The sequence below is a fragment of the Balaenoptera acutorostrata genome, chromosome 11 (genome assembly GCF_949987535.1).
Source record: "Balaenoptera acutorostrata chromosome 11, mBalAcu1.1, whole genome shotgun sequence".
Lineage (NCBI taxonomy): Eukaryota > Metazoa > Chordata > Mammalia > Artiodactyla > Balaenopteridae > Balaenoptera > Balaenoptera acutorostrata.
In genome coordinates, this window is record NC_080074.1 from 65,147,384 (window position 1) to 65,171,676 (window position 24,293).

The window sequence follows — 24,293 nt, forward strand, 5'->3', positions numbered from 1 at the left end:
ACACAGTACAGACACCAGGGGAGAGTCCAACTCTTTATACAGGCAAAGGCATTCAGAGACCAGGGAGGGGGTGGAAACACAGAAGGGGAACTTGGAGTGGGAGGGTGGTTCTTAGAGACAAGAGGGGATGAAGTAGAGACAGAGTCAGGGGAAAGTATATACAGAGATATAGCAATATAGAGTCTGTATCATATAGAAATAGAAAATGCAGATGAAGTTGTTGAGAGAAGCAAATGACGTTGCGGGAGAGGACTTGGGAGAGTTCCATAAGAAAATTTATGGATGTGGCCCTCTGCAGGGGCCCCTGGGAGAGGGACCAGTGAGGTTAGGCACCAGTGCCCCTCTCCCTGAGCTGGAAGCCAACCAGCTGGATGTTTTATGGGATGGCAGAGGAGGGCCGCCTCTTGGGATTTCTCTCCAGCAGCTCTGGGGTGGGGGTGAACTTGTAGGTATCAGGATGTGGCCTACAGCACCAGGGCCACATCTTGTCCCCAGTGCCACTTCTTCAGGGGATTCCCCACCCCTACCTCCCTAGAGACTTCACACTGTGTGAGGTGGTGGGGAGGGAACAGACACGACTCGGGTTCCTGCCTGGAGACTTGGGGTTGGGGGCGGTCACTGGGCTGAGAGGGTCTCTTAAGGCTGGGGAAGCCCCCCCTACTAGCCCTCCCCTTCAAGGTACATTCTCTGGTTTGGGGCCAAATTCCAGACCCCGAGGATCCCCTCCACCCCCCACTGGGAGGGGGCTTTGGTGACTGGTGGCAGCAAAATGTAGGTGGACACTCAGATGACAGACAGCCAGACAGACAGAATTCAGGCTGGGAGCTGTGGGAGGCAGCATGGAGCAGAGAGGGGCAGCCTGAGGTCACTCGCCCCGATCTCTCTTTTTAGTTTCTGTTTTAGATTAGTTTTGTTAAAAAAAAAAAAAAAAAAAAAAAAAAGAATGGGATAGAGGCAGGGAGAGGACTCTACGGTCAAGACTCCTTCCTCACCACAGACAAGAGGAAAGGACCGCCCAGGAGTGGGGGGCTGCCTTGGATGGGGGAGTGAGTCCCCAGGGCGGGGCAGCTGGGGGCCCCCTTGCTCTCCTAGCCCTCCCCATCTAGGCCTTTGGTACAGCGGCCTGCGGGGCTCAGCAGGTAAAGTCCTCAAAAGTGCCTCGGGCCGGATGGTGAGGTAGGATGTTGGCAGCATACGTCATCCCGGCAGGATGGCCCCGGAGGCTCTCACACGGGTTCTGGGGGAACGGCACAGGACAGGCACTGGTTATCGGAAGGGCCACAGGTGCCGCTGGGGCATGGGGGAGGCAAAGGAGAAAAGGTGGCAAGGGGGGTGGTCCTGGGGTGGTCGGGGAAGGGATGGGGCGGGAGGGCGCCCCTCTCTCGCTCCCTCACGTGTCTTTTGACGTCATCCAGGCTGAGGGCCACGCCCTTGTCCGCGCTGCTCCGTTTGGCCTCCTTCTGGCACTTCCCTCGTCTGCACAGCTTGTGTTTTATCACCTGGGAGGGAAGAGGGGTGGTGGGCGGGTGGGCGGGCTTGAACCCCACCCCTCCCGTGGCCGCGTGCAGGCGCCCCGCCCCCACTTACCTCGTAGGCGTAGTCGAAGAGCTCCAGCACAGTCAGGATGCTGGCCCCGATGAACAGACCCATCTGGCCTCCAATGTCACCTGCAGGGGGGCCCACAGGGAGGTCAGTGGGGTCAGGACACAGGGGGAGCGGCAGAGCTCACTGGGACACGGGAAGGCCCCTGGGGCTGGCGGGGGAGGAGGCCTTGTGGGACGGAGGTGAGCAGCCTGCTTCGGGTGGTAGCGTGTCACACCATGCCCACGGCATGGAAGGGGACAGGTGCCATCAGCAGCTCACCCAGGAGTCCTGCGATCTCATAGGCCTTCTTCTGCTCAATGGTCTCATAGTTGAGGACTTCAAAGAAAATGTCCAGCACCAGGATGTTCTCCCTGCAAAGGGGTTGGGAGAGGAGACCTCGGATCAAGTCACATCTCTGTCCCTTACTGGCTGGGTGACCTTCGCAAGTTATCCTCTCTGAATCTCAGTCTCCAATATCTATAAAACAAGATGCTGATGTGGATACCTGCCTTTTAGAGTGAGGATTAAATGTGATGGTGTAATTGAAAAGACGCTCCATGCACCAGCAATTGTGAGGTGATCCCAGTTACAGCAATGAGGATGAAGAGAGGAGGAAAGAGAAAGGGGTGCTTTCCCTGTTTGTTCTGCTTGTTCTCAGACTCTTTGGTTGCCTTCCCCATGTTATCTCAGTTTCCTCCTGTCTGCCAACCCCCATCAGAGCCCGCCCATTACCCTTCACAGTCAGAGCCCTTACCCTATGTACTGCTCAGACTTGTTGAACTTCTTGGCCAGGTACTTGGCTGATGCTTTGCTGGGAATCTTGACCATGGACAGCTCCTTGCCATAGCGAGTCAAGTTGCAGGGCATTTCACACACACAGTACTCCTGGTCCTTCTCCACCAGGAAGTCTGTGCCAGCCAGGTGAGAGGTGCCAGTTGAGTGATGCCCTTCTGCCAGCACCTTCCCGACACGCACATCCTGGCCCTGCCCAAAGGAGGCCTGAGCCCCCTTCTCTTTTTCTGACTTGTCCTTCCCTTCGGCCCTGTGCCCACCTGTGCTGATCCTCACCCAGACTCTCCATAGATATTTCTTAATCCTATATCTCATTCTCTCAGGGCCCTCCAGGGTCAACCAGCTGAGGTGCTCATGAGAGGTGGGTGAAGGCCTTCTGGGAGGTGAAGGCCACCCCTCCCAGATGACCCCTGTTCATTTTCCACAGGGGCCTCTAGAGATGCTATTCCTGGCCTTGCTAAAGTCAGACACAGGAGAGTTCAGGTGAAGCCTGATCCAGAAGTTATTTGAAGCTTCTGGGAGCTTGCTCTGAAACCCCTATGCACATGGCTGGCAGCTCCTCCTTCCCTCCCTCAGACTTCCCTGGGACAGGGGCGCTCACCCAGGGCAGGATCTGCACACTCCTTGTACTGCTCTGGAGTGCAGTATGGGGCATCCCCTAGAGAGGAGAAAAGACAGTGGTACAGGATGGAGATTAAAGGGGTCTTGTGACGCTGGTACCACCAGCATCACAAGAAGCTGGGAGCTGGGAGAGGGTGGGAGGGTAGGAATAGTCAGCCCCCAGTCTGTCCTGGAAGTGACCTACCCCAAAGTCCATACCCCCTGGACCCTTCTGACCCATCCCCATGGGTCCAGGCAGGAATTGAGGTCGGAGAGGCAAGAGCCATATGGGTATGGACTGGGGCTGGAACTGGGGTGGAGAGAAGCCAGCTGGCCTTGCTTGCATGTTGGCGGAGGTTAACATGCATGGGGAGCCGGTGAGGGGCAGTGCACGCTGAGGGGCCCAGGACCGTGTTTGGAACTTTGGGGCCTGACCTGGCATGTGCACCATGCGGCAGTTACAGTTCTCCACCAGGTAGCGGGTCTCACAGTCGATGCGGCAGGCGGTAATGCTGTAGGAGTCGAAGAAATCCAAGTCCATGGTAACAGCTTTGCAGGTGCCCCAGGGCGGGGGCAGGTAGATGAGCTGCTGGGAGAGCCGGGGAGCTGGGGGGTGTGGGGACTTCTCCCCGAGTCACCTTGATGGACTTGTCTGACACGATGCAGAACTCAGGGGTCCTGCCCCCTCTCCCTGTGCAGCCTCTGAGGGTCTCCGAGTTTACGGAGCATCCCATTCATTAGATCATTCATGCTTCTGACTAGTCAGATGGCTACCCAGGCCCTAGCTCCCCCATCCCTCCCGTTATGGGTTGCCCACCACTCCACCTCCATCATGAGCCTCCAGCCACCCACCCTGGGACCGGCCTCCTGTGGCCCTCTCACCCGCTGCTCTTGACAGGCCACAAAGGTCTGGAACCCTGGGGCTACACCAAAGCCCAGCTGGTCGATGAAGGGAGGTTCATCCTGACTGTGGATCTGCACTTTGATGCCCGCTTCGAAGGACGTCTCATCTAGGGGAATGAGAGGGGTGTGTGTTGGGAGGGCTTCTTACTCCCTAACCTCCTTCAGAGCTGGGGGCATCCTACCTCTCCTGAGATAACCACAACATACACTGAGACTAGGGGAGGGTAGTTAGTCCAAGGGCCCCTGGCCCATCCCCAGCCTCCTTCTGGGTTCACCAGCTCCATGCTACCCTGATGACCCCTGAATCCTACATACTTCTTTTCTTACCTGGCTTCAGTTAGGCATCTCGGTGTTTCAAATTATTTCTCCCTGTCTCAGAGGTTCTCCATTTCTCCCCCTCCTTTTCTCCCTTCTCCCCCACGTCTCTCTGTCCCAAGGACCCTGAGACCAGACAGACGGCAGGCAGCCCAAGAAGAGACGGAGTTATTTATAGAGTGAGTGGTGGCCACGGATGGAAAGGGATGGCTGGTTACCTTGGAGAGTAACTGAGCCAGGAAGGGGGAGCCAGGGGAACGTGAGTGTGGCAGTCAGGTAGAGTGGAGGTGGAGATGGCGAGATGCTGGGAGGAAGCGAGGAGAGCCCACGCCCTGCGTCAGGCCCACAGTAGAGCCCAGGAGCCCCCCGACGGAGGCTGAGGCCCAGAGCCACAGGGAGGGGGGCCCCCCTGAGAGAGGCAACATACCGGTCTCCCCCCACACGGGCAGGTACTCGTCCTGCTGAATGTCCAGCATGATCTCCAGCCCATTGCCCGTCCCACCCTTCATGGTCTTCAGCCTGGGACGCCCATCTCGGCCAGAGTTGAATGTGTAGCACTTTCCATACCGTGTGAAGACCTGGTGGGGGCAGAGCGGAGAGCCTGAGAGTCCTGCCAGCACCCTCTGCCCACCAGGGACTGTCTCCAGACCCTCCAACTGGTGGAGTTTCAACCCTTCAGGAATGACCCCTCCTGAGCAGCCCACTCTCCACTTGTCCTCCTTCTCACCCGTTCTGTCCTTCATTTCCCTGCTGTGTGCCCTGCAAGGCTGATCCCTGTGGGGTGCACTGCCTGTGCTCCTTTGCCACCTGGATGGGCTTCGGGTTGGGTTTGACCAATGGGAGGTATCAGTAAGGGATCAGAGGACAGAAGGAGGGAGAGACAAGGGTATTTATCTGCAAGTGTTCTCGAGGTGGCTTAGACCCTTCGTGACCACAAATCCTGCTAAGAGGGTTCCCTGCATAGCACTGTTGCCTCTTGATGTTCCTTTAGCTTGAACATGACAATTTCCCACTATTTTAGGTGCCTCAGGCCCCCTCTTTTGTTTCCTTAACTCTGCCCACAATTCTATAAACAGTCCCTTTGTTAGTCTTTTCAACTAAACTATTCAAGTGTTAACCTTTTTCCCGCTGGGACCCTAACATACACACCTCCATCATCTGGAGCCCCTCACTGCCTGGTCCCTCCTTGGGACCCTCTCCTCAGGCCCAGGGCCTTCTGAGACTTCTCTTCTCTTCTCCTGGATTTCACCCCAGGCATCTGAAATCCTGCTCTCCCCAAGACCAAGCTATGCTTTATAGTTTCCTCTGCCATTAGTCCCTTATGTCCATCACTGTTCCCTTATCACCTGAACCTGAACATCCAGGACCTAGCATGTTCGTCAATGCTGGTGCAGAACTATGAGGGCTGCAGAAGGGATCTCAGCCCTGGGGGCAGTCCCCCGACTCCATGCCACAGAGCAGCCCTTATTGCAGCCCTGAGTACACAGCCATAGAGAGAAAAGTGAACCTATTCTTTATGGCCCTTTCCCCACAGCTTCCCAGAATGCCTCCAGGTTCCCACAAATGGGGTGAGTGTGCTTCAGCTACTGAGCGATGGTGACAGAGTCCACCAAGCGAGTCATGAGGTGAATACAGACACAGCCCAAAGAAAGAGAGAGACAGAGTGTCAGGCGAGACTGGAACAGGGAGGCGGTAGGGGTTACTAGTCAGTGGAGTCTTTGCCCCCTTCCCCCTTCCTGGAACAACCTCTTCCTTCCCCCTCTGGAAGAGAAAACCGGTGCTATCCGCCATTTTGTGGGTGAAGTCCAGAGAGGAGGTAGAGAGAGAACTCCTAATCCCGCAGCTCCACTACCAGGCTTTGTGGCTTTCAGCCACAGGGTCCAGGCTGGACACGCACCCCTGCCTACCCCCCACCTGGGGATGTGATGGACTCCTGGGTGGCTGAGGCCAGCTGGGAGCTGCAGCCTTGAGCTGGCTCGGAGGGCTGTGCTGCTGACCGGTGGACTGTGCTGCCACCTGGTGGTGCTGCCTGAGAAGTGCCTGCTCCGGCCTTAGATCCCGAGAAAGCCAGGTTGACCCCTTCCTCGGTCCATGTTCCTCTACCTCCTGGCCTGTCCGAGGCCCAGTGGCCAAAACCTCCAGGTTCCTGTCTGTCTGTAGTCAGTCCAAGATGCACTGATATGATGACACCCACCTGCCCCTGCACTAGGGAAAAGGTGGGGGACTGGGAGATGGGTGTATGGGAAGGGAAGGCCTGGCATCTGGCACTTGTAGGGGACAGAAGGGGACCTGTTGGGCCAGACGGAACTGGAAGCTGAACTGGGGAAAGGATGGGGTGCCGCTTGGACCCTCAGCAGGGAAGGCCCTAGACTCTCCTAGTGAGGGCTTCCCCTGGGAAGAGGGTCCCTGGCCACTTAGAGATGGAGGGGGAGTGGGGAGGATTTAGAGGAGGCCTGTTATTCTCCCTCACCACACACACACACACACACACACGCGCGCACACACACAAACACACACACACACACACACACACTGCAGGAGGAGCACAGGAAGACCACGTGAGGATGCTGCTGACAGGCATGCTGGGGTGGAGGGGGGATATCCCCAGCCCTCTGCCTCCCTTCCACACCCTTCTCTTGCGCCTCCAGAGACCAGGGGGCACCTGCCCCAGCTCCAGTACAGGGGTGATAGTCAACATTGTTAAGGCCAAGCGTAGGCACCCACCGCCAGATCAAAGGTTGACCTCAGCGATAGATTAAGGTGCTGACCCTGCTGGATCTGGGAAAGGGCTGGACATGCTGGAGGATATTCAGGGAGACACCAGGGGCCTCAGGGCAGCAACTAATTACCAACTATGTGTTTCAAGAGTCTAACAGGGAGGGCAGTACTGGCACAGCCCTGGAAATAGAGCCCAGCTGCAGACCCTGGGGCTCCCAGGCAAGCTCTGGCCAGGCCTCTCTCACAGAGAGTGGGTGGTCCAGGTGAGGTGGGGGGGGAGGCAGGATGGTTACCAGCCCCAGGAGGTGACGGTCAGGGTGAGCCACGGCAGACACTGTTGGGCACCCACTCACCACTGAGAAGTTGTGAGGGCCACAGGGCCCCCCGCAGTAGGAGCAATAGAGCAGCATGTCCTCCAGCCGGTGGCAGGAGCGATTGTAGAAGCGGTGCAGGTTAAAGGGCTCCCCAGAGAAGGCCTCGGGCCCCGGTGGGGCGAGGGGCACCCCGGGGTCATCGCTTTCATCCAGCCCCAACATGGGGGCCAGGTAGAGCAAGTCGGGGTAGCTGAGCTGGGAGAGCCGCACGGCATTGGTGTTGCAGACGGTGACCGCCGGGAAGGCCAGCTCCGTCGTGGCCACTTCATCTAGCAGAGTCACATGTGGGTAGCTGAGGTAATAGGCAACTCGATCCCCGACCTGGCACAAGAAGGCACCCAGTGCCAGGATAAAGGCCGCTGCCCACAGGGCCTGCCGTGGCCCTGGACCCCCTTCCACAAAGATGTGGCTGGCTCCATGAAGGGTGCAGCTGTTGGCAAAGGCCACCAAGTCCATCGGTAAGTCCCTCTCTCTGGCCCCCTTCCTCTCTGCCTCCTTTTCCTTCTCTTCTCCCTCCTCTTCTGATTCTGAGTTGTCCCGCTGTTGCCGCTGGTGGGGACCCCAAATATCTCCCAAGGGCCCTGGGGCCTCCTCTCCAGAGGAGAATGACACAGAGCAGAAGATCTGGATGGGCATCTTCTCCAGGGGCTCCCTGGCACCAGGAGGTGGGCAGGAGAACAGGGGAGGAGATGATGTGATCCTAGGCAGGGTCCGGCAGTCCTCTTGCCAGGTCTCTGCTGCCTGGCTGGCCGTCCTCCCTTGCCAGGGCCTCTGTGGCAGTGTGGCTGAGGTGGGGAGGGGCTTAGAGAGGAGAGGAGGACCAGCCTGCCCTGTCAGGGAGGCGGCTGTCTGAGCCGATGAATAATTGATGCCTGTGGGAAAGGGAGGCCGATGGAGAGGAGCGGGGCCGGAGCCCCTTTCCCGTCACCAACTCCAGCAGGACAGACAGGGTCGAGGACAGAGTGGAAACGCTGGAAAAGCCCGGGGGCTCCAGGGGAGTTGGGACCTAGCAGAGTCCTCTGCTCTCACTGCCACGACTTGGGCCAGCAAGGGTCTCTGCCCATCCCCCAAGACACACACCCTCAGGCTCCCTCTCACCCTCCCCGCCCCAATTCTGAGTCCTCTGCCCTCATTCCCACCTGGTCCAGTCATTCCTCTGAGTTATTCTGAGCCCCACGCTCTCTCGGCACCTCTAATTAACCTCTAATTCTTCCCTAATTCCCCCTGACTTGGAATCTCCCCAGTTATTTTACGGAGCCCCGCAGTTCTCCCCATACACCCTTACACTGCGGTTCCCCCTAATTGTTCCTCTGATTCTCAGTTCCCTCCTGATCACTGGGCTGACCACAATTTACTCTCAGTTACTTCCTGAACCCCTGGTTGCCCCGAACCCCTACTCTCTCCCTGACCTCCGGTTTCCCTCCAGCCAACCCTGACGCCATTGATCCTCCCCTCCCTCCCCTGACCAACCCCCCCAACTCTACTTCAGTCAGCATCCCACCACCACCACACCAAGCTGCACTCCCTTCTGTGGCTTGGGGGGCAGCCCAGGTTCCATTAGCAGAGGTCTCTCACTGATCACAGACTCACTTATGGCCAGTTCCTGGCACTGGGGGGAGGGACCCTGTCTCTTGCAGCTGAAAAGCTTCCTGGCAGATCACCGCTCCCCCCCCCCCCCAGCTTGCCCATCCCCCAGCAGTCCAGGAGAGCAGGTGGAGGAATTCTCTTCTGGTGGGTGGAAGAAACTGAGCTCAGAACCGGGACAGGGTCCTGGGTCAGGTGGAGAGTGTTGGGAATAACCTGGGGTACCCCCAAACCCTCAGCCTCGCAGATACCCCCAGCCCCTCAGTCTCTGAGTCTCCTCTCGCTCCCAGTTGATCAGTCCCTGCCCCCAGGCCCCTGGCCCCTCTGTGTGCTCTGATTACTCAGGGCCACTGGTTGAGGAACTTGAGCCACCAGCCAAGTCTCCAGGGCCTAGAAGGTGACCTGAGGGGAGGAGAGGAGGGGAGGGAGGGAGGGGAAACGTATTAACCCTTCCTCCACAGAGCCAGAGGAGGACCAGTGGGGGTCAGACAAGTCTACTTGGGCCTTTCCATTCTTTAACCATCCCACAGCCCCAGGCTCCTGCCCCCCTTTCCCTCCCCCCTCCCTGCTCCCACATGTCTTCCCTCCTCCGTTTGTATGCAGAGAGCCTGGAGCGTGTTGGGGATGGCAGGCAGGGTGCCAGGTTCTAGCAGAACTGACTGATGTGGGACCTCTGGCCTCAGCTTTGCCGCTAGGGACACAGAGGCCCCGGAAGAAGAGCAGCCTTTGAGATCTGGTCCCTCTCCATCCTCATGCCATTGCCCTCAGACTGATCTCCCACTTTTACCTAAACAACCGCCTCCCAGCTGGTCTCCCTAACTCCCTGCCTCCCTGCAGTTTCTCCCCACCTTTAGTCCATGCTATGTAATTCCGACCACCCTTCCCCATAAAGACCTTCTCTCACTCCACAGTGCCTCCTGGTAAAATTCAACCCCCGCCACCTGGGACCTACACGGCCTTGTCAAGTCACCCTCCAGCCTCACCTCTCCACCCCTCCATCCCACCTAGTCCAGGGTCCAGCATCCAGCCACCATGTCCTTCTCCCATCCCACAGACACACAAGGCTCATCCACAGTTCCATGCCTTCCCTGGACTCCACCCGGAGAATTTCTACTCATTTTTCAAGACCCTGCTCACAGGTTACCTCCTCCGAGAAGACTTCCCTGACTCCACAGGGCATAGTTAGTGCCCACTCAGGGAACAGACTGAAGGGCCCACTTCTGCTCCAGTCCCTTCAAGCATGAGTAGTGATCAGTAGCTCCTTAAGGGCAGGGACTGTGAGAATGAAAGAGCAGGACCCAGGGGCCACGTGGAGAAACAGGAACCAGAGATAAATCACTGCAGGATGAGGAGAGACCTCCCACCTTCAGCTGTTGTCCTCAGGCTTCTCCTGTATGAATTCGCGGGTTCTTCTTCTGTTTCCTGTCCTGTGTGCATTTTCTTCCTGCCTACGGGACCTCAGCTCTTGGAGGGCTTTGCGCGTCCCCAGGACGCGTTTCAGAGGTGAGTTCCAGACTTGGGTTGGAGGTGGGCCAGCCTAGGTGGAGGCTTGGGCTGGGAAAGCTGCAGCTGCCCATGCGTCCCCACTCCCACTAGAGGGCATCGTTCCCCTCCTGCAGCCTTTCTGGAAGAGGAAGTAGATTGGACTTCCAGAGGGAAGAAACTAAGGCTGGGAAGCTCCCGGTGCTTCACCAGAGAGTAGGGTGTGCACACACGGAGCAGCTTCAGAGGACAGCAAATCTGGTGCGGCTGGACACTTCTTCCCCCACACGAACACAAAGACCTACACTGCACACCTACACAGCACTACACACAGACACACAGCCCTCTTGTGGGCAACGAAGACACACACACACACACACACACACACACACCCCAACTGCTCTTCCTCCCTCCTTCATCCTCTAACATTCTCTCCTCCTCATCTCGATCTAGTAGACAAATCCACATTTTTCACAGTAATGGGGAGGTGAGGAAAGGATCAAGCAGCACACACAGACCCCCGAGCATACACAGAGGAGAAGTACCCAAGCAGACACGCTCGCAGAACGACACTCAATTTTGAACCCTCTATCCAAAGATGCGACCCCTCCCCACATCACTCCCTACCCGGTAGGTCTCTTAAGCTGTGTGTGGCCACCCAGTGCTTTCTGACTTTCTCCACATCTCTTTCTGAACTCCGGTCACCCCTCACATCTGTGGAATGTCTCCTGCTTTTCAACTGATGCCTCAGGGGATTCGTATACAACCCAGCAAAAGAAGCAGGTTTGAGTAATTTCACCCCATTTGACAAATGAGGAAACTGAGGCACAATGACCTGTTCAAGTCTCGTGGAGAGCAAGTAGTAGGCTTGAGACTGGAAGTAGGTCATCCCTCTCTAAATCCCTTCCTTCTTCTCCATTCTTTCATTTACCCATCAAATATTTCCTGAGTGTCCATGTGCTGAGGACACGTGGAGAACAGATAAGGGACCGGGTCCTTGTGGAGCTTATTATCTAATGGGGGAGAGTTTTTTTAAATCACAAAAATAAATATTTAATTGCAAACTATGATAAGTGCTATGAAAAAAATAATATGGTTCCATGGAGGTGAATGACAGGGGAATCTGAACCAGACTGGAAACTGAGGAAGGTTTCTCTGAGAAAGTGATGTTTGAATTGCAATCTAAAGAATAAGGAGGAGTGATTAGGTAAAGGTCTGTGTGTGTATGTGTTGGGGGGCGGGCGGTGTTCCAGAGAACAGAGTCAGTGCAAAGGCTCCGAGAGGAGAGAGCTGAGAAGAGGAGGATATAGCCGGAGAGCAGGCCCTTAGGGCCTTGGAGGCTGGGTAAGGATTCTGGTCCCATTCCCCATGGAAGGATTTCAAGTGATCAGAGCAGTGTTTTGAAGAGACCACTCTGGAGGAGCCCGAGGGATTCTAGAAGTCCTGTTAGGAAGCCATTGCAGCGGTCTAGGTGAGACATGGAGCAGTGGGGTGGCCTGGAAAGGGGGGATGGAGTGGAGATGTTTGGGAGTCAACACTGGCAGACCTGGTAAGGGAGGCGAGGGAGATGGAGTGTCAGGGATGGTTTCTAGTTTGCATAAGTGGGTGAATGGCTCACTAGATCAGGAACACAAGTACAGGACTAGTTTGGTAGCTAAGATGATGAACTTGGTTTGACACATGCTGGTTTCTTAGAGTCTTGGGGAGATCCAAGTGGCGATGTTAAGTGGGAAATTGGCCACTGAACTGATGCTAAGAGGAGAGAGCCGGGCTGAGACATGCATTTGGCAGTTGTCGGTGTGTAGACGGTAATTGAAATCACGAGTGAAGATGAGACTGCTCAGGAATAGAATATAAAGTTTTCTTAGAAGAGATAGAAAGAAAAATGGCCTGATGTGGCAGTACCCACCCAAGCTAAACAGAATCCTAACCTGTGACTTAACCACAGCCCCTAGTTATATACCCAAGAGAAATGAGTGCATATGGCAACCCAAAGACATGAACAGGGATGTTCATAGTAGATTTATTTATAATAGCCCCGAACTAGTAACAACCCAAATGCCTAGCAAGAGTAGAATGGATAAACAAATTGTGCTCTATTTACATAAGGCAGTACTACACAGCATTGAAAAAGAACTAACTACTGCTATATACAACGAGACTGAATCTCACAGACATAGTCACGAGCAAAAAAAGACAGACACAGACATGTATACACTGCATGGAGGATACATATAGTCTAGGAAGTTCAAGAACGGGTGAAACTTATCTCTACTGACAGAAGCCTGAATGTGGTTAATTCTTGTGGGGTAGTGTTGACTAGGAAAGGGCCCGAAGGAACTTTCCAGGGCACTAGAAATGTTTTACAATTTTATACCAATGTAAATACATACCGATGTAATATGTCAAATATTACATTGTAAGATACACCAATGTAAAAATATACTAATGAAAAATTCATCAAGCTGTTCCATTAAATCATAGCCCCACAATTTAAGAGAAGAGGAAAGCTTGGGATTGAGACTTGAGCAGTGCCAACATTTAATGGCCAAGTGGAAGAGCATGAGCTGGCACAGAGGCAGGAGTGGCTAGACAAAGGAGGAAAATCAGGCAAGTACCGTTGTTAGGAAAGAGAATAGCGCAAAACAGAGGTGGTGGTCAACCATTTGGAATGATTTTGAGACATCAAGGATAAAAAATGGTTGTGGGTTTTGGAAATATGGAGGTCACTAGCGGCCTTACCAAGAACGATTTTGGTGGAGTGCTGGGGCCGGGGGAGGAAGGCAGCCCAAGTGGATCAGAGAGTGAGATGGAGATGAGAAAATGGAGACAGTGGAATCTATGCATCAATTTTAAGAATTTTGTCTGTGAAAAGAAACAGATACTGTGGGAGCTAGAGGGGGCTGTGGAGTTGAGGGACGTTTGTTTATTGGGTTTTATCTTAACCTAAAGCCTGGTACATAGTAAGTGCTCAATAAATGTTAGCTGTCATTATAGCTATACATTTTTTAAAAATTTGTTTATTTTATTTATTTATCTTTGGCTGCGTTGGGTCTTCACTGCTGCGCGTGGGCTTTCTCTAGTTGTGGCGAGCGGGGGCTACTCTTCATTGTGGTGCGCCGGCATCTCATTGCGGTGGCTTCTCTTGTTGCGGAGCACGGGCTCTAGGCGCACGGGCTTCAGTATTTGTGGTGCTCAGTAGTTGTGGCTCGCGGGCTCTAGAGCGCAGGCTCGGTAGTTGTGGCGCGCGGGCTTAGTTGCTCCGTGGCACGTGGGATCTTCCTGAAGCAGGGCTTGAACTCGTGTCCCCCTGCATTGGCAGGCGGGTTCTCTTTTTTTTTTTTAGAAGCCCGGTCTTTTCTTCTCAATGTCACGGTAAATCCCTTAAAGCTGACTTGGGCTGATTCTTATCTATGAACTTCACAGCTGTGTCTCCTCTGCGTGCAGGGAACAAAATCAGTCATTTCCACATGGCCAAGTGCCTCCGTGCAGTCGGTCCAGGCCAGCAGGGCAGGTGGGTTCTTAACTGCTGCGCCACCAGGGAAGTCCCTATAGCTATACATTTTTTTTTTTTTTTTTTTTTTTAGCTATACATTTTAAGATGGGAGAATCTTAAGCATGTTTCAGTGTCAATCGGAAGGTTCCACTGGAGAGGGAGAGACCGACTACAAAGGAGGGAGAGGCAGAATCTTTAAGGTAAAATTCCCATAAAGATAGAAGGAGATCAGATGGTAAGAATAGGTTGAGATTTCAGCCTAGAGAAGATGGATGTTACCCTCCGGGGCAGGTACCCGGAGGAGCGGGGAGATCTTGTCTGAGGCTTCTATCTTCTCTGTAGAGTGGGAGGTGAGGTCATCTGCTGAGGGTGAGAGGGGGACTAGGAAGGGTGGTGGTTTGAGAGGCGTAGAAAAATTTACAGTAATCACTGGGGAGAGCAAGTTGACGGGAAAACACAGTGGGGTTGCCAGGGCAGCACTGGCATGTTGATCATGAACACAATGTGATTCCAAGCCGTGTGACTTCCTCTGGTAGAGTGTGGCTGAGGGAGCCAGTGGCGGGTCCATCTAAGGCTGGGACTTGGCCAAATGGTGCAATGAAGACGCAGAGGAGTTACAAGATGGTGTACTCAAACTGAGGCTGGGGTTCTTCTCTTTCGCATCCTTTTTTTTTTCCCTTCCTGCCTCATCACACCACCTCTTTACAGAGCATGGGCAGCTCGGGAGCCGGGCACCCTCCTCCACCACACATCCCTGCTCCTATGGTCACGCACGAAGAACCCGGGCTTAGAAGATCTGAGGTCACTCTGTCATTTACTGGCTGTGTGGCCTCAGGCAAGTCATGTTAACACCTCTGAGCCTCAGTTTCCTCATCTTTCAAATGAAGATATTAACATCTTCCTGCCTCCCAGAATTAGGAGGATCACAGGAGCTAAAGTAAAGGGAATTTGTAAACTGCAAAGCATGACAGAGAGAGAAGATTAATTTGGCGGGTATGTGCTCTGCATGGGGCCAGAGGTTCGTGGGCACACGAGCTCTCTCCTACAGACACATGAAGAGAGCTGCGTGTGCCCCTGTGCACATCCATGCCTGTCCACGTCACACCCTAGTCCATGTCCGCATTCTCCCACTCTCAGACATGCACAGGGAGGTGCGCGTGTGTGCTTGCACACCTGGGGCACACGTGCAGTGTGTGGTGAGGAAGCCTGAGTTGGCTGCTCTCCATGGTCAAGGCCACTGCAGCAGTCTCTCCCCGAGGGATGTTCCCAGCCAGGCGCGAAGAGCCGACACACCAATCAGAGACAGCTACACAGCAGATACTCAGCTACACAGCCCAACCTCCCAGGCCTCCAGGACTGTCAGCCACATCGAGGGGGTGCAGATGAGAGGAGTGGGAAAGGGTTTTTTCTTTCCAAGAATTCATAGGAGCTCAGAAAAATCACAACTTGACCTCCCTCTCCCTCAGGAGTGGCCTTGGAGAGCCTGGAGTGAGAGCTTCTGTCCTTAGAGCTTCTTAAGGGAACTTTCCCTCAAGGTGACTACACAGCAGTTTCATGTTCGTTTTAAAATTTTCCACGAGGAAGGTGTCTGATGCATGTGTCCAGGAAACGGTACTGCACACCCATTCGACACATGGGCCAGCGGGGGGCTTAGCCAGAGTGTCCCAGAGGCTGAAGGAGAAGCTGCCCCTCGGCAAAGAATAATTTAAAAATCCATTTACAGCCCCCTTTGCTCACAGGAAATTGAGCCTAGAAGCTGAGAAATGGAGCCAGATGAAACTATGCCCAAAATAGAACCCAGGAGTCCCAGACGCGTCCTCCACCCAAACCAGGCTCCCTTCTCCTTCGAGCTGTCTCCTTCCCTGCTTTGCCTCCCAGAATCCCCACGCCAGAGTTCTGACCAGAAGGTTCTCAGACAGAGGGTACAGACATACAGGGTACAGACATAAAGTAAGGGAAGGCTTGTGCCTCGGGAACCTGACCAAAGACCATGACCCTTGCTGGAGAGAACTAGACTGGTCATCAGCTGGGAGAGGCTGGGCTGGGGGAGACACCACACATTCTGTAGAACTGAAGTTTCTCTCTTTCTTTCTTTTAGGCGGCACCGCATGGCTTGTGGGATCTTAGTTCCCAAACCAGGGATTGAACCCGGGTCCTCGGCAGTGAGAGCACAGAGTTCTAACCACTGGACCGCCAGGGAATTCCCAGAACTGGCGTTTCTGAATAGCTGAGCGGGGCTGGGGAGGTTGGAAGGATCCCACCTAGATGTGGAGGGTCATCTCATCCCTGGCACGTGATTCTCTGCTCCGAAGCCCTTCGGCTTCCCTTAGTACCACCCTGCACTCTGAGCCTCCGGGGAGTACTGCACGTGGCTCGACGCTCCCTGCGGGCAGGGACAGGCTCCGCCTGTTCACCGCCGCCCCCTGGTGCCCAGCACGAGGCTTGGCACGCCCAAGGGGCTCTGTCTGTGACGGGAAGGAATCAAGTGGAGCTCGACACTCCCAACTCCAGCCCCTCGTGCCTACTATTCAGTCTCCCTCACCATCCCCCAGGAATTGAAACTGCCTTCCACAAAGCTGAAGCATGCTCCCAAGCCACCTCCACCCACAGCAGAAACGTTCAGACCTCTCTGCAGGCCTCCCCTCTGCTTCCTGGATGCACACCAGGTGCAGTGGCGGCCCTACCATGGAGTTCTCCACGGGCTGGGGCAGGAGAAAGCCCAGGGCTTCGAAGCAGTGCTCCTCCCCACCCCTCCACTTCCGGCTCTGCCCCCAGAGCTGCTGACTTACATCAACTCCCTATTACTTTAGCCAACAGCCGGAGATCAATTAACTGAGAGTAGCCTCTTAGCTGACAGCTGTCTGGGAGAGGGGCAGAGTCAGAAATGGCAAGGGATGGGGGAGGAGAGGGCGGGGGTGAGAGAGGAAACTGAGTCACCTGAGGGAGGGGTGTGTGTGTGTGTGTGTGTGTGTGAGAGAGAGAGAGAGAGAGAGAGAGAGAGACCCCAATGCAGGGTCCCCTGGATTCTTGCAATTGGCTCAACTCCAGTCTCCTCCTTCCAACCTCAGTCACTTCTGAGGGAGGGAGGGAGGGAGAGAAGGGAAGGGTAAGGCTGGAGGAGGTATCCAAGAACGGCTAGGGCAGGGTGCCCCTCTTCCCAAGCTAACCTCTCCACTCCAGCCTCTCCTATCCCTCTGCACTCCCTGCATGCTCCCCCGTCCACACCCCACCACAACCCCACACAAAGACCACCGGGCTTCTGGGTGGGGTAGCCCCCAAACCCTCCTTTCTTCTCTGTGTGTAGCAGTGTGGGCAGACCTTCCCTTCAGCAGCCCCTCCATTCCCTGCCTAGCTGGAGGGAACAGGCCCAGGGAGTGAGGTTGGGCCCTCCCCAGGGACTCCAGGTCTGAGCTGCTGTGGGGTGGTGTGATGAGGGGTGTCAGTGAAGGGGCAGAGCCGGCCCTGGGGATAAGGAAGCTCCCATTGCTAGTCCTGGCTCTCCCTGGGACCTGCCATCCCTGGCTCTTCTTGCTTTAAGATGACCTCTCCCTCCAACCTCTGGGTCTCAGGATCACCCCTCTTTTATATCAGCATCTCACCTCCTCCAGGTGCTCCAGAAGAGTCCTGTCCACCTCCAGAACCTTGGGGGGGGTCTCTTTGCCCACCTCTCCTCTGGGAGATTGCCCCCACTCCAGGGTCCCCTGGACTCTTGTCCTCCTATCCCTTGTCCCCCAATTCCACCCTCTCCTGAGAGAATACTATCCCCACTGCATACCCACCCCCAGGATTTCCATTCTCTGCCCTCCCCTTCCATCTCTTCCAGGGTTCAGAAATGAATTCCCACTTCTCTCCCCCAGGCAAAGGCTCTGGGACTCAGCTGGAAGAGGGCAGTGGCATAGGGCAGACCAGGCCACCATCTGCCAGCCCCCTCCCCTTGGTGCTGTTCAGCATTCCAGCCACATCGGAGCTCCCACTGCCAGGGACAGATAAGGTGCAGCTGGAGGCTGGCACCAGCTGCGACTGTGCTCACCCCCCCCAACACCCCACTCCTACCCAGACTTCGGCGGACAGCTGCACCCCCGGGCCCCCTCCATGGAACCCCTATCCTGCCTTGGCCTGGCTGGCCTCAAAGCGGGGTGGGAGAGTGGAGCCTCAGACCCTGTTGCCCTGGCAACCAAGCACCCCACCGAGAAGGAAAAGAGGAGGGAAGAGGGGGCCTGTGGGTGGGTCTTTGGTAGCTCTTTTGGTAGCTCAGGAGAGAGCTACTGAGGCCTACCCAGTTGGGCTGCTGGGGGGACATTCTTCCCATTGCCCTCTGCCTCTTCAGTCCCAAAGGGTTTCCAAGCCAGTTTCTCCCAGGTTTAGCCCAGGTTCCCCCCACTCTCCCAAGCTGACTCAGCCACAGCTGGGGGATGGACCTGGCCAAACACCTCTTGGACCACGTTCATCCCCTGAGGTTCAGCTGGATTCAGAAGCACATCTGGGGGGAATGCTTGTCGCTGCAGACCCCCACCATGGGAGCTGAGGTGTCTAAGGGACCAGAGGATGCCCTTCCTATGCCCCCTGCACTGTCCTCCAGGAGCAAGATTCCTATTGTTGGATGATGGTCGCACTTGGAACCCACAAAAGAGTCCACGTGTGCCTGTGCACACTCTATTTTGCAAACACTTTGAGCTGGACTCGGACCCCCAGTTAAGAACCTCTGCTCTCAAGGCAGCAGAAGATGCCAAGATGGTCTCCCCTAAGCTCTGACCTGAGAGAGAGATGTTTTCTGTCAGTGCCTCATCTGTCCAGGGGCTAGACACACGCCTCGTGTCCTAGCAGAGACCAGCAAGGATGGAGAGGCAGATGTTAACTATGGGACCAGGGAGAGGAGGGAGAAGGTGGAGCATCAGGCAAGGGGTATCTGTGCCCCTTAGGACCAGGGAGCTGGAGGAGAGTGCCAGCGCTCTTCTTCTCCACCAGGGAGATGTCAGACACGGACTCACAATGAGACTCCCATCTGTGTAGGGACATCTCTTACGGGCAGAGTAGAAAGGGGCTGTTGAGATCAACCTGAGAGGGCAGAAGGAAGGTCTGAGGGGTTTGGGTCCAGCTACGTTCAGGGTCAGGCCTTTGACACGGGCTCAGAGACAGCAAAAACCTGGTTCCTGACAACCCAGAACCAAGAAGTGCCAGTGCTGGGCCTGTGGGATCCTAGCCATGTATTTCTCCCCCAGCAAGAGAAAGAACTCACGCTGCTCCAGAACTCTGTGAACCAATCATATCTCCATCTGACTGTGTAGGGTTGTCCCCTCAGACAACATGGACCAATCACATTTCAGGGTCTCCATTTCCATGAACCAAACATATCTTAGCACCACCACTTGGAATCTTTCTGGACGTGAGGGACAGATGGAGCCTCAACTGTATACTTTCTATGAACTCCACTTTGTTCCTTAGCACCTTAGCACTTGACCTTAGCACCCAGGTCAAGCCAAGCAATTCCCTTCCTCATCCAAACACTACAAACCATTCAATCTAGTGGGTTTTCTCTATCTTTCTTGATGGTTCCTTCTGTTTGTGTGTGGGGTATGTTGCAGAGGAGGAGGCCTCTGGCTTTCACTTCCACCTTCAACTACAGTTCTACTACCCTTGGGAATATAGTTGGTGAGCCTGGGAGCCCTTTGGTCTTGGGCCCTGGGGAATCCAGCACTCTCCTGTTCTGAGGAAGGAAAAGTGGGAAGGAAATGGTTCTTGCATCATGCTAAGCTCCCTATGAGCTTGGCTCAGCAAGGACTGTGGTCATGTAAACTTTGTCCAGCAGTATTGACAGAGGCCCATGAAACTGGTCTCAGATTAAAGGCTTAAAGAGATTGGGAAGTCGTGTGTAACTTCAGCAGGAAAAAACAAGCATGACTATGGTTCCAACCTTTCTACACAAACAAATGCAGTTCATGCTGCCATAATACTAGGGAGGAAGCAAGCAAGTGTGGGAGAAAAGGGGCGGATCTGAGAGTGGAGAACTGGGGGCAGGCATGGACAGAAAAAGACTCCTAGGGGAGCCTGGGTTTTCAAGAGCAATTGTCAGAACTGGAAGTGGACATGATGACTCCAGGGTCAGCAATATTAACGCAAAGAGCACACTGCATTGGGACTGAATGAGACATGAGTTCTAATCCTGAGTCTGTCACTAACCAGCTCTGTGAGCTTGGGCAACTCATTCTACCTCTCTGTCTCAGCTTGTTAAATAGAGATAATATGACTATTCATCCAGGGGATTGAAGGACAGTCTAGAAAGCATTTGGAAGAGTTCCAAGCACCAGCCTCACATTTGGTATACTTTTGCATCCATGGCTCCAGGTCCTCTGACCCCTTTCCACAGTCCCTGCCTGTTTCTAACCCCCCAGGAACCTGTATGACTTGCCCATGATCACCTGGCACACGAAATGCCAGTCAGTTCCCCTAACCCTCCCTGGGGCACTGGCTTTGAGGCAGCCCCATCTGTGTGTGGAGGGTATGAGTATCTGTGGGGCATCTCCATTTTAAGAAGCAAAGGGAGTCTCCAGTTCAGCCATGACTGTGTAGCCCAAGTCATCTCTTCTTCCTCAGACCCTGACTCTGTGGGCTGGCAAGGGGGGAACCCAATCAGACAGTGTGTGTGTGTGTGTGTGTGTGTGTGTGTGTGTGTGTGTGTGTGTGAAATGGCTGGGGTAGGGGAGGGGTGGCACAGAGAGAATTACCTGTCCAGTTCTTTAAGAGAAAACTTCCCTTACTTCCCATGTTTCATGGTGCTTCTCAGACTTTAACTCAAACTACCTGAGGGTTTTGTTAAACTGTAGGTTCTGATTCAGTAGGTCTGGGAAGTGGGGTGGCAAAGTCCTACATTTCTTTCAAGGTCCCAGATGATGGTCCTCGGACCTCATTTTGAGTAACAAGACTGCAGCTTACCCATCACCACCCCCAGCTCTGACACCTGTGACCCAGAAGGTAAGCTTGATGGGGTCAGGGGCCCTGCCAGGCTGTGTGTGTGTGTGCGTGTGTGTGTGCGCACACACTATAGGCTCTCTTTCCTGCCATCATGGACACAAGGCTGAAGAAGAGGCCCTCACTAAGAGCAAATGCATCCCTGAGCTGAACAAAGTACCCACCTGCCAGAAGCGAACCCTAGGGACACACAACTTCCTCCCCAGAGGCCGCCTGCTCCTAGTCCCCTCCTCCTCTGGGGGCTGGCTGACTCACGCCCCACACCAGCCAGGGGGCTCACTCACCACCTTGAAGTCCTCAGCGCTGCAGACCTCCCCCCGGAAGTGGCAGGAGAGCAGCATGTCTCGAATGTCGTGCCCCGCACGGTCGTAGAACTCGCGCATGTTGAAGGGCTTGGGCTTGAAGCTGCGGAAGTTGGCCTTGTCCTGCAGTATCTCCAGCTGCTTTTCATCTGCCATCTGTGTGTCTGGTATCTCGTACCTGGAGCAGGGTGGGGTGTGGTGGGGGTGTGAGCAGTGCACGGATCGGCAGGACCTTCAGTTCCTGCCTCCATCTGGCCTCCGGTGTCCCATGCCCAACCCTGGGGGGAGGGCAGCATCCAGCCCTGGACAGAGGCATGAAAGGAGAGCTGGGCGTGTCTAGAGGATCTGCCCCATAGGGTCTGAGAAGGCAGAGGATCGCAGTGGCTGCCCAGGGGCTGGGCATCTGAGCACATGGGTAAGCATGGGTGGGCAGAGAGATCAGGGCAGGAACTATGGCTTTTATACCATAGTTTCTACCCTTTAAAGATGGTATGCCCGGATCCCCCAAGGGAGGAGAATATCGAGACATAGTGGCGGGAGGGTGGGCAAAGATCACTCCAGGGAGGGTGGCCATGTCTCACAGCTGGGATCAGAGATTGGGTGCCCCTAATTGAGTGCTTGGCAGTACCCCGATCTCTTTGCTGTGAGTGGCAGGTTTGGGGGGGCTGGAGGGCAGGGTGGTATGGGCTGTATGGTGGCTTAGAGAGGAAGCACCCTGACAGGGGGTCTGGCGGCCGGGATGGGTGGGAACCTCCCACCTGTTGTTGAGCAGAGCCAGCAGCTCCCCAGCGTGGTACAGGTCGTTCTTGGAGACTTGGCTGAAGCGGAACTCGTTGAGGTTGCACAGCGTGACAGCAGGGAAGGTGAGCTGGGAGGCGGCCACCTCGTCGAGCTTGGTGACGTGGTGGTAGTGGAAGTAGTACTGCACGCGCTCGGTGCACACACACAGCAGCACAGCCAGTGAGCCCAGGAAGCAGAGGGCCCAGAGCGCCCGCTTCAGAGACAGCCGCTCGTAGGAGAAGATGTGGGCCAGGCCGTGCAACGTGGAGCTGCTGGCGAAGGCCTGGATGCTCACCGGCTGGACGCCACCCACCTCCTCCTCCTCAGCCTTCAGTTCCATCCTGGCCGAGGGGATCCTGCGGGAAGGGGGTGGGAGAGTCTGTCATGGTCCTGGGATGAGAGTACACACAGCATCCCTCCAGATGTGTCCATCCCCATCTCCAGAGGTCACTGTCTCTGGTGTGCAAGCCCAGAGGTGGCTGGCTGGGGGACACACTCTGAGAAGAGGGTTCCTCCAAATGCAGGGGTTTGGGAGTCAGCTTAGGCCAAGAGAATGCTCTCCCAGGGAAGACTCCCAGGCCAGGGGAGACCCCAGATGCAGTCACCCGAGGATGAGAGGGAAGTCCCAGTGCTCCCACAGGCAGGCACAGGAGTTTCCTCCAGATGTGGGGTCACTCTGGGACGGGAATGTCCACCCATCCTGGAGACGAAAACTCCCCCAAATGGGCTGAACCCGGGATCAAGAGTTCCCAGTCAAGGGTGTCCCCAGGACTGGGCTTTCGCCCCCATGAGCTAGACCTGGGCCAGAAACCCCCCAGGGATGTGGGGAGGGGCCCACCTGAGTCCTCACCTGCGGGCGTCTCCGGTTCTCTGAACAGCGCAGGCTGTATGTGTGCATGTTTGGGATGGGGGTGGGGTGGGGGCAGAGGGCAACCCGAGGTGGCTGCACAGAGATGGGGGCGCGGTTCCCTCTGACAGCGAGCTGTCCCCGCCCCGGACACCCCCCCCCCAACCCCGTTCTAGCTTCTCGACGTAGCCAGATCCCCTGCTCGGCCCCCGCCCCCCTCCCCAGCCACTGAGCCGCCCCAGAAGCTGGGGAAAGCTAGAGGGGAGGAAAGTCCCGGCTTCGGGGCGCTGGGGAGTCCCGCAGCCAAAGGCGGGGGGATCGGAGACCCACCTGAGGGGGGATTCGGGAACCCGGCAAGCGGCGGCGGGTCCTGGGGCGCGGGGCCGGACGCGGGCTCAGCGGCGAGCCTCGGAGGGGCTCATGGCCCGGAGCGGGAGCCGGCGGCCGCCGCGGCACGCCGCGCAGAGCCCTGCAGGGAGCGGCCCGCCCGGCCCGGCTCGGCTCGGCTCCGTACGCCCGCCGCGCGCGCTCCCTCGCTCGCCTCGGCTCGGTCCGCCCGGGCTTGGCGTGGTGCGCGGTGTGCGGTGCTCTCAGCCCCGGGATCTGCAGGGATCCATCGTCCGGCCGGGAGGCGGCGGGAGGGGAGGCAGAGGGGGAGGGGAGAGGGTGCGCGTGCGCGCCTACGAGTGTCTGCGAGGCTGTCTCTGGGCCGGTGTGCGCGCGGGGCCCCCGGACCGGAGAACGGGATCGAGGGCTCCCCCCGCTGCCTCGCCCCCTCCTCCCGGCCGCTCTTGGCGGCGCTGCCTCCCTCCGGTCCCGGAGCCGTCCCCCTGCCTGCGAGGCCCTATGGCTTGTGTGTGACTGTGTGTGGTGTGTGTGTGCGCGCGCGCGCGCGCGGGGGGGAAGGTGTCTGCCCCCAGCGTCCCCCTCCCTGCGCTGTCTCCTTCTGATCGATGCTCCTGCCTCTTGCTGCTGCTTCCTCTGGTGGCACGCGCGCGCGCGGGTGCGCGCGCGCGCACACACACACACACACACACACACAGGCAAGCTCCGAGTCACACTTGACTGATTCAAGCACTTGCCCGTGTGGAGACACACACACACATACAGACCAGAGTCACACCACGCCACTCACAGCCACACGCACCCCCCACAGACACCCACACACCCCAGAAGCCTGGCCCACGGGGCAGGAGCTCAAGAGCTTACAAGTATTCACCTGCTCTTATCCCTGCTCCCCACCTACATGTGACACTGTACACACATGTACATATATAAACAAACACGCAGCCTTGGCCACCCAAACCCCATCCTTGTAGCCTTGGCCTTGCCTTGGGGAGGGCAGGTTTGCAGCTCCTCACCGCCAAACCTCTAAAGAAGGAGCAGAGAGAAGGAGGGAGAAACAGCCAGAGGTCAAGGGAAATGGGACTGAAGTCAAGAAACAGGGAAAGGGAAGGGAATGCGGGGCGGTGGGAGGGTGTAGGGTTGGGGGGAGGGGGACAGGATGAGGAAGGGATGGAAGGGGGAGCTGTACTCAGGGATGGAGCTGA

At 56.1% G+C, this 24,293-nt stretch overlaps 1 protein-coding gene across 2 annotated transcripts; it reads right to left on the reverse strand.

The window, feature by feature from the left end:
- Positions 1-922: 922 nt before the first annotated feature.
- On the reverse strand, positions 923-23,185 carry ASIC1 (acid sensing ion channel subunit 1). 2 transcript variants are annotated; one of them, XM_057556719.1, is made up of 12 exons: positions 23,074-23,185; positions 21,875-22,252; positions 21,099-21,294; positions 4,622-4,772; positions 3,859-3,986; positions 3,412-3,562; positions 2,978-3,034; positions 2,339-2,492; positions 1,864-1,955; positions 1,588-1,667; positions 1,395-1,499; positions 923-1,237 (listed from the first exon to the last, which is right to left on the reverse strand). In XM_057556719.1, exons 2-12 carry the CDS (start codon positions 22,234-22,236, stop codon positions 1,133-1,135), a joined length of 1,581 nt encoding a protein of 526 aa, XP_057412702.1. In that variant the 5' UTR covers positions 22,237-22,252; positions 23,074-23,185; the 3' UTR covers positions 923-1,132. The 2 variants fall into 2 exon arrangements, with proteins under 2 accessions (XP_057412702.1, XP_007179399.1); XM_007179337.2 differs by lacking the exons at positions 21,099-21,294; positions 21,875-22,252; positions 23,074-23,185 and adding an exon at positions 7,266-7,922.
- Between the last annotated feature and the right edge of the window lie 1,108 nt (positions 23,186-24,293).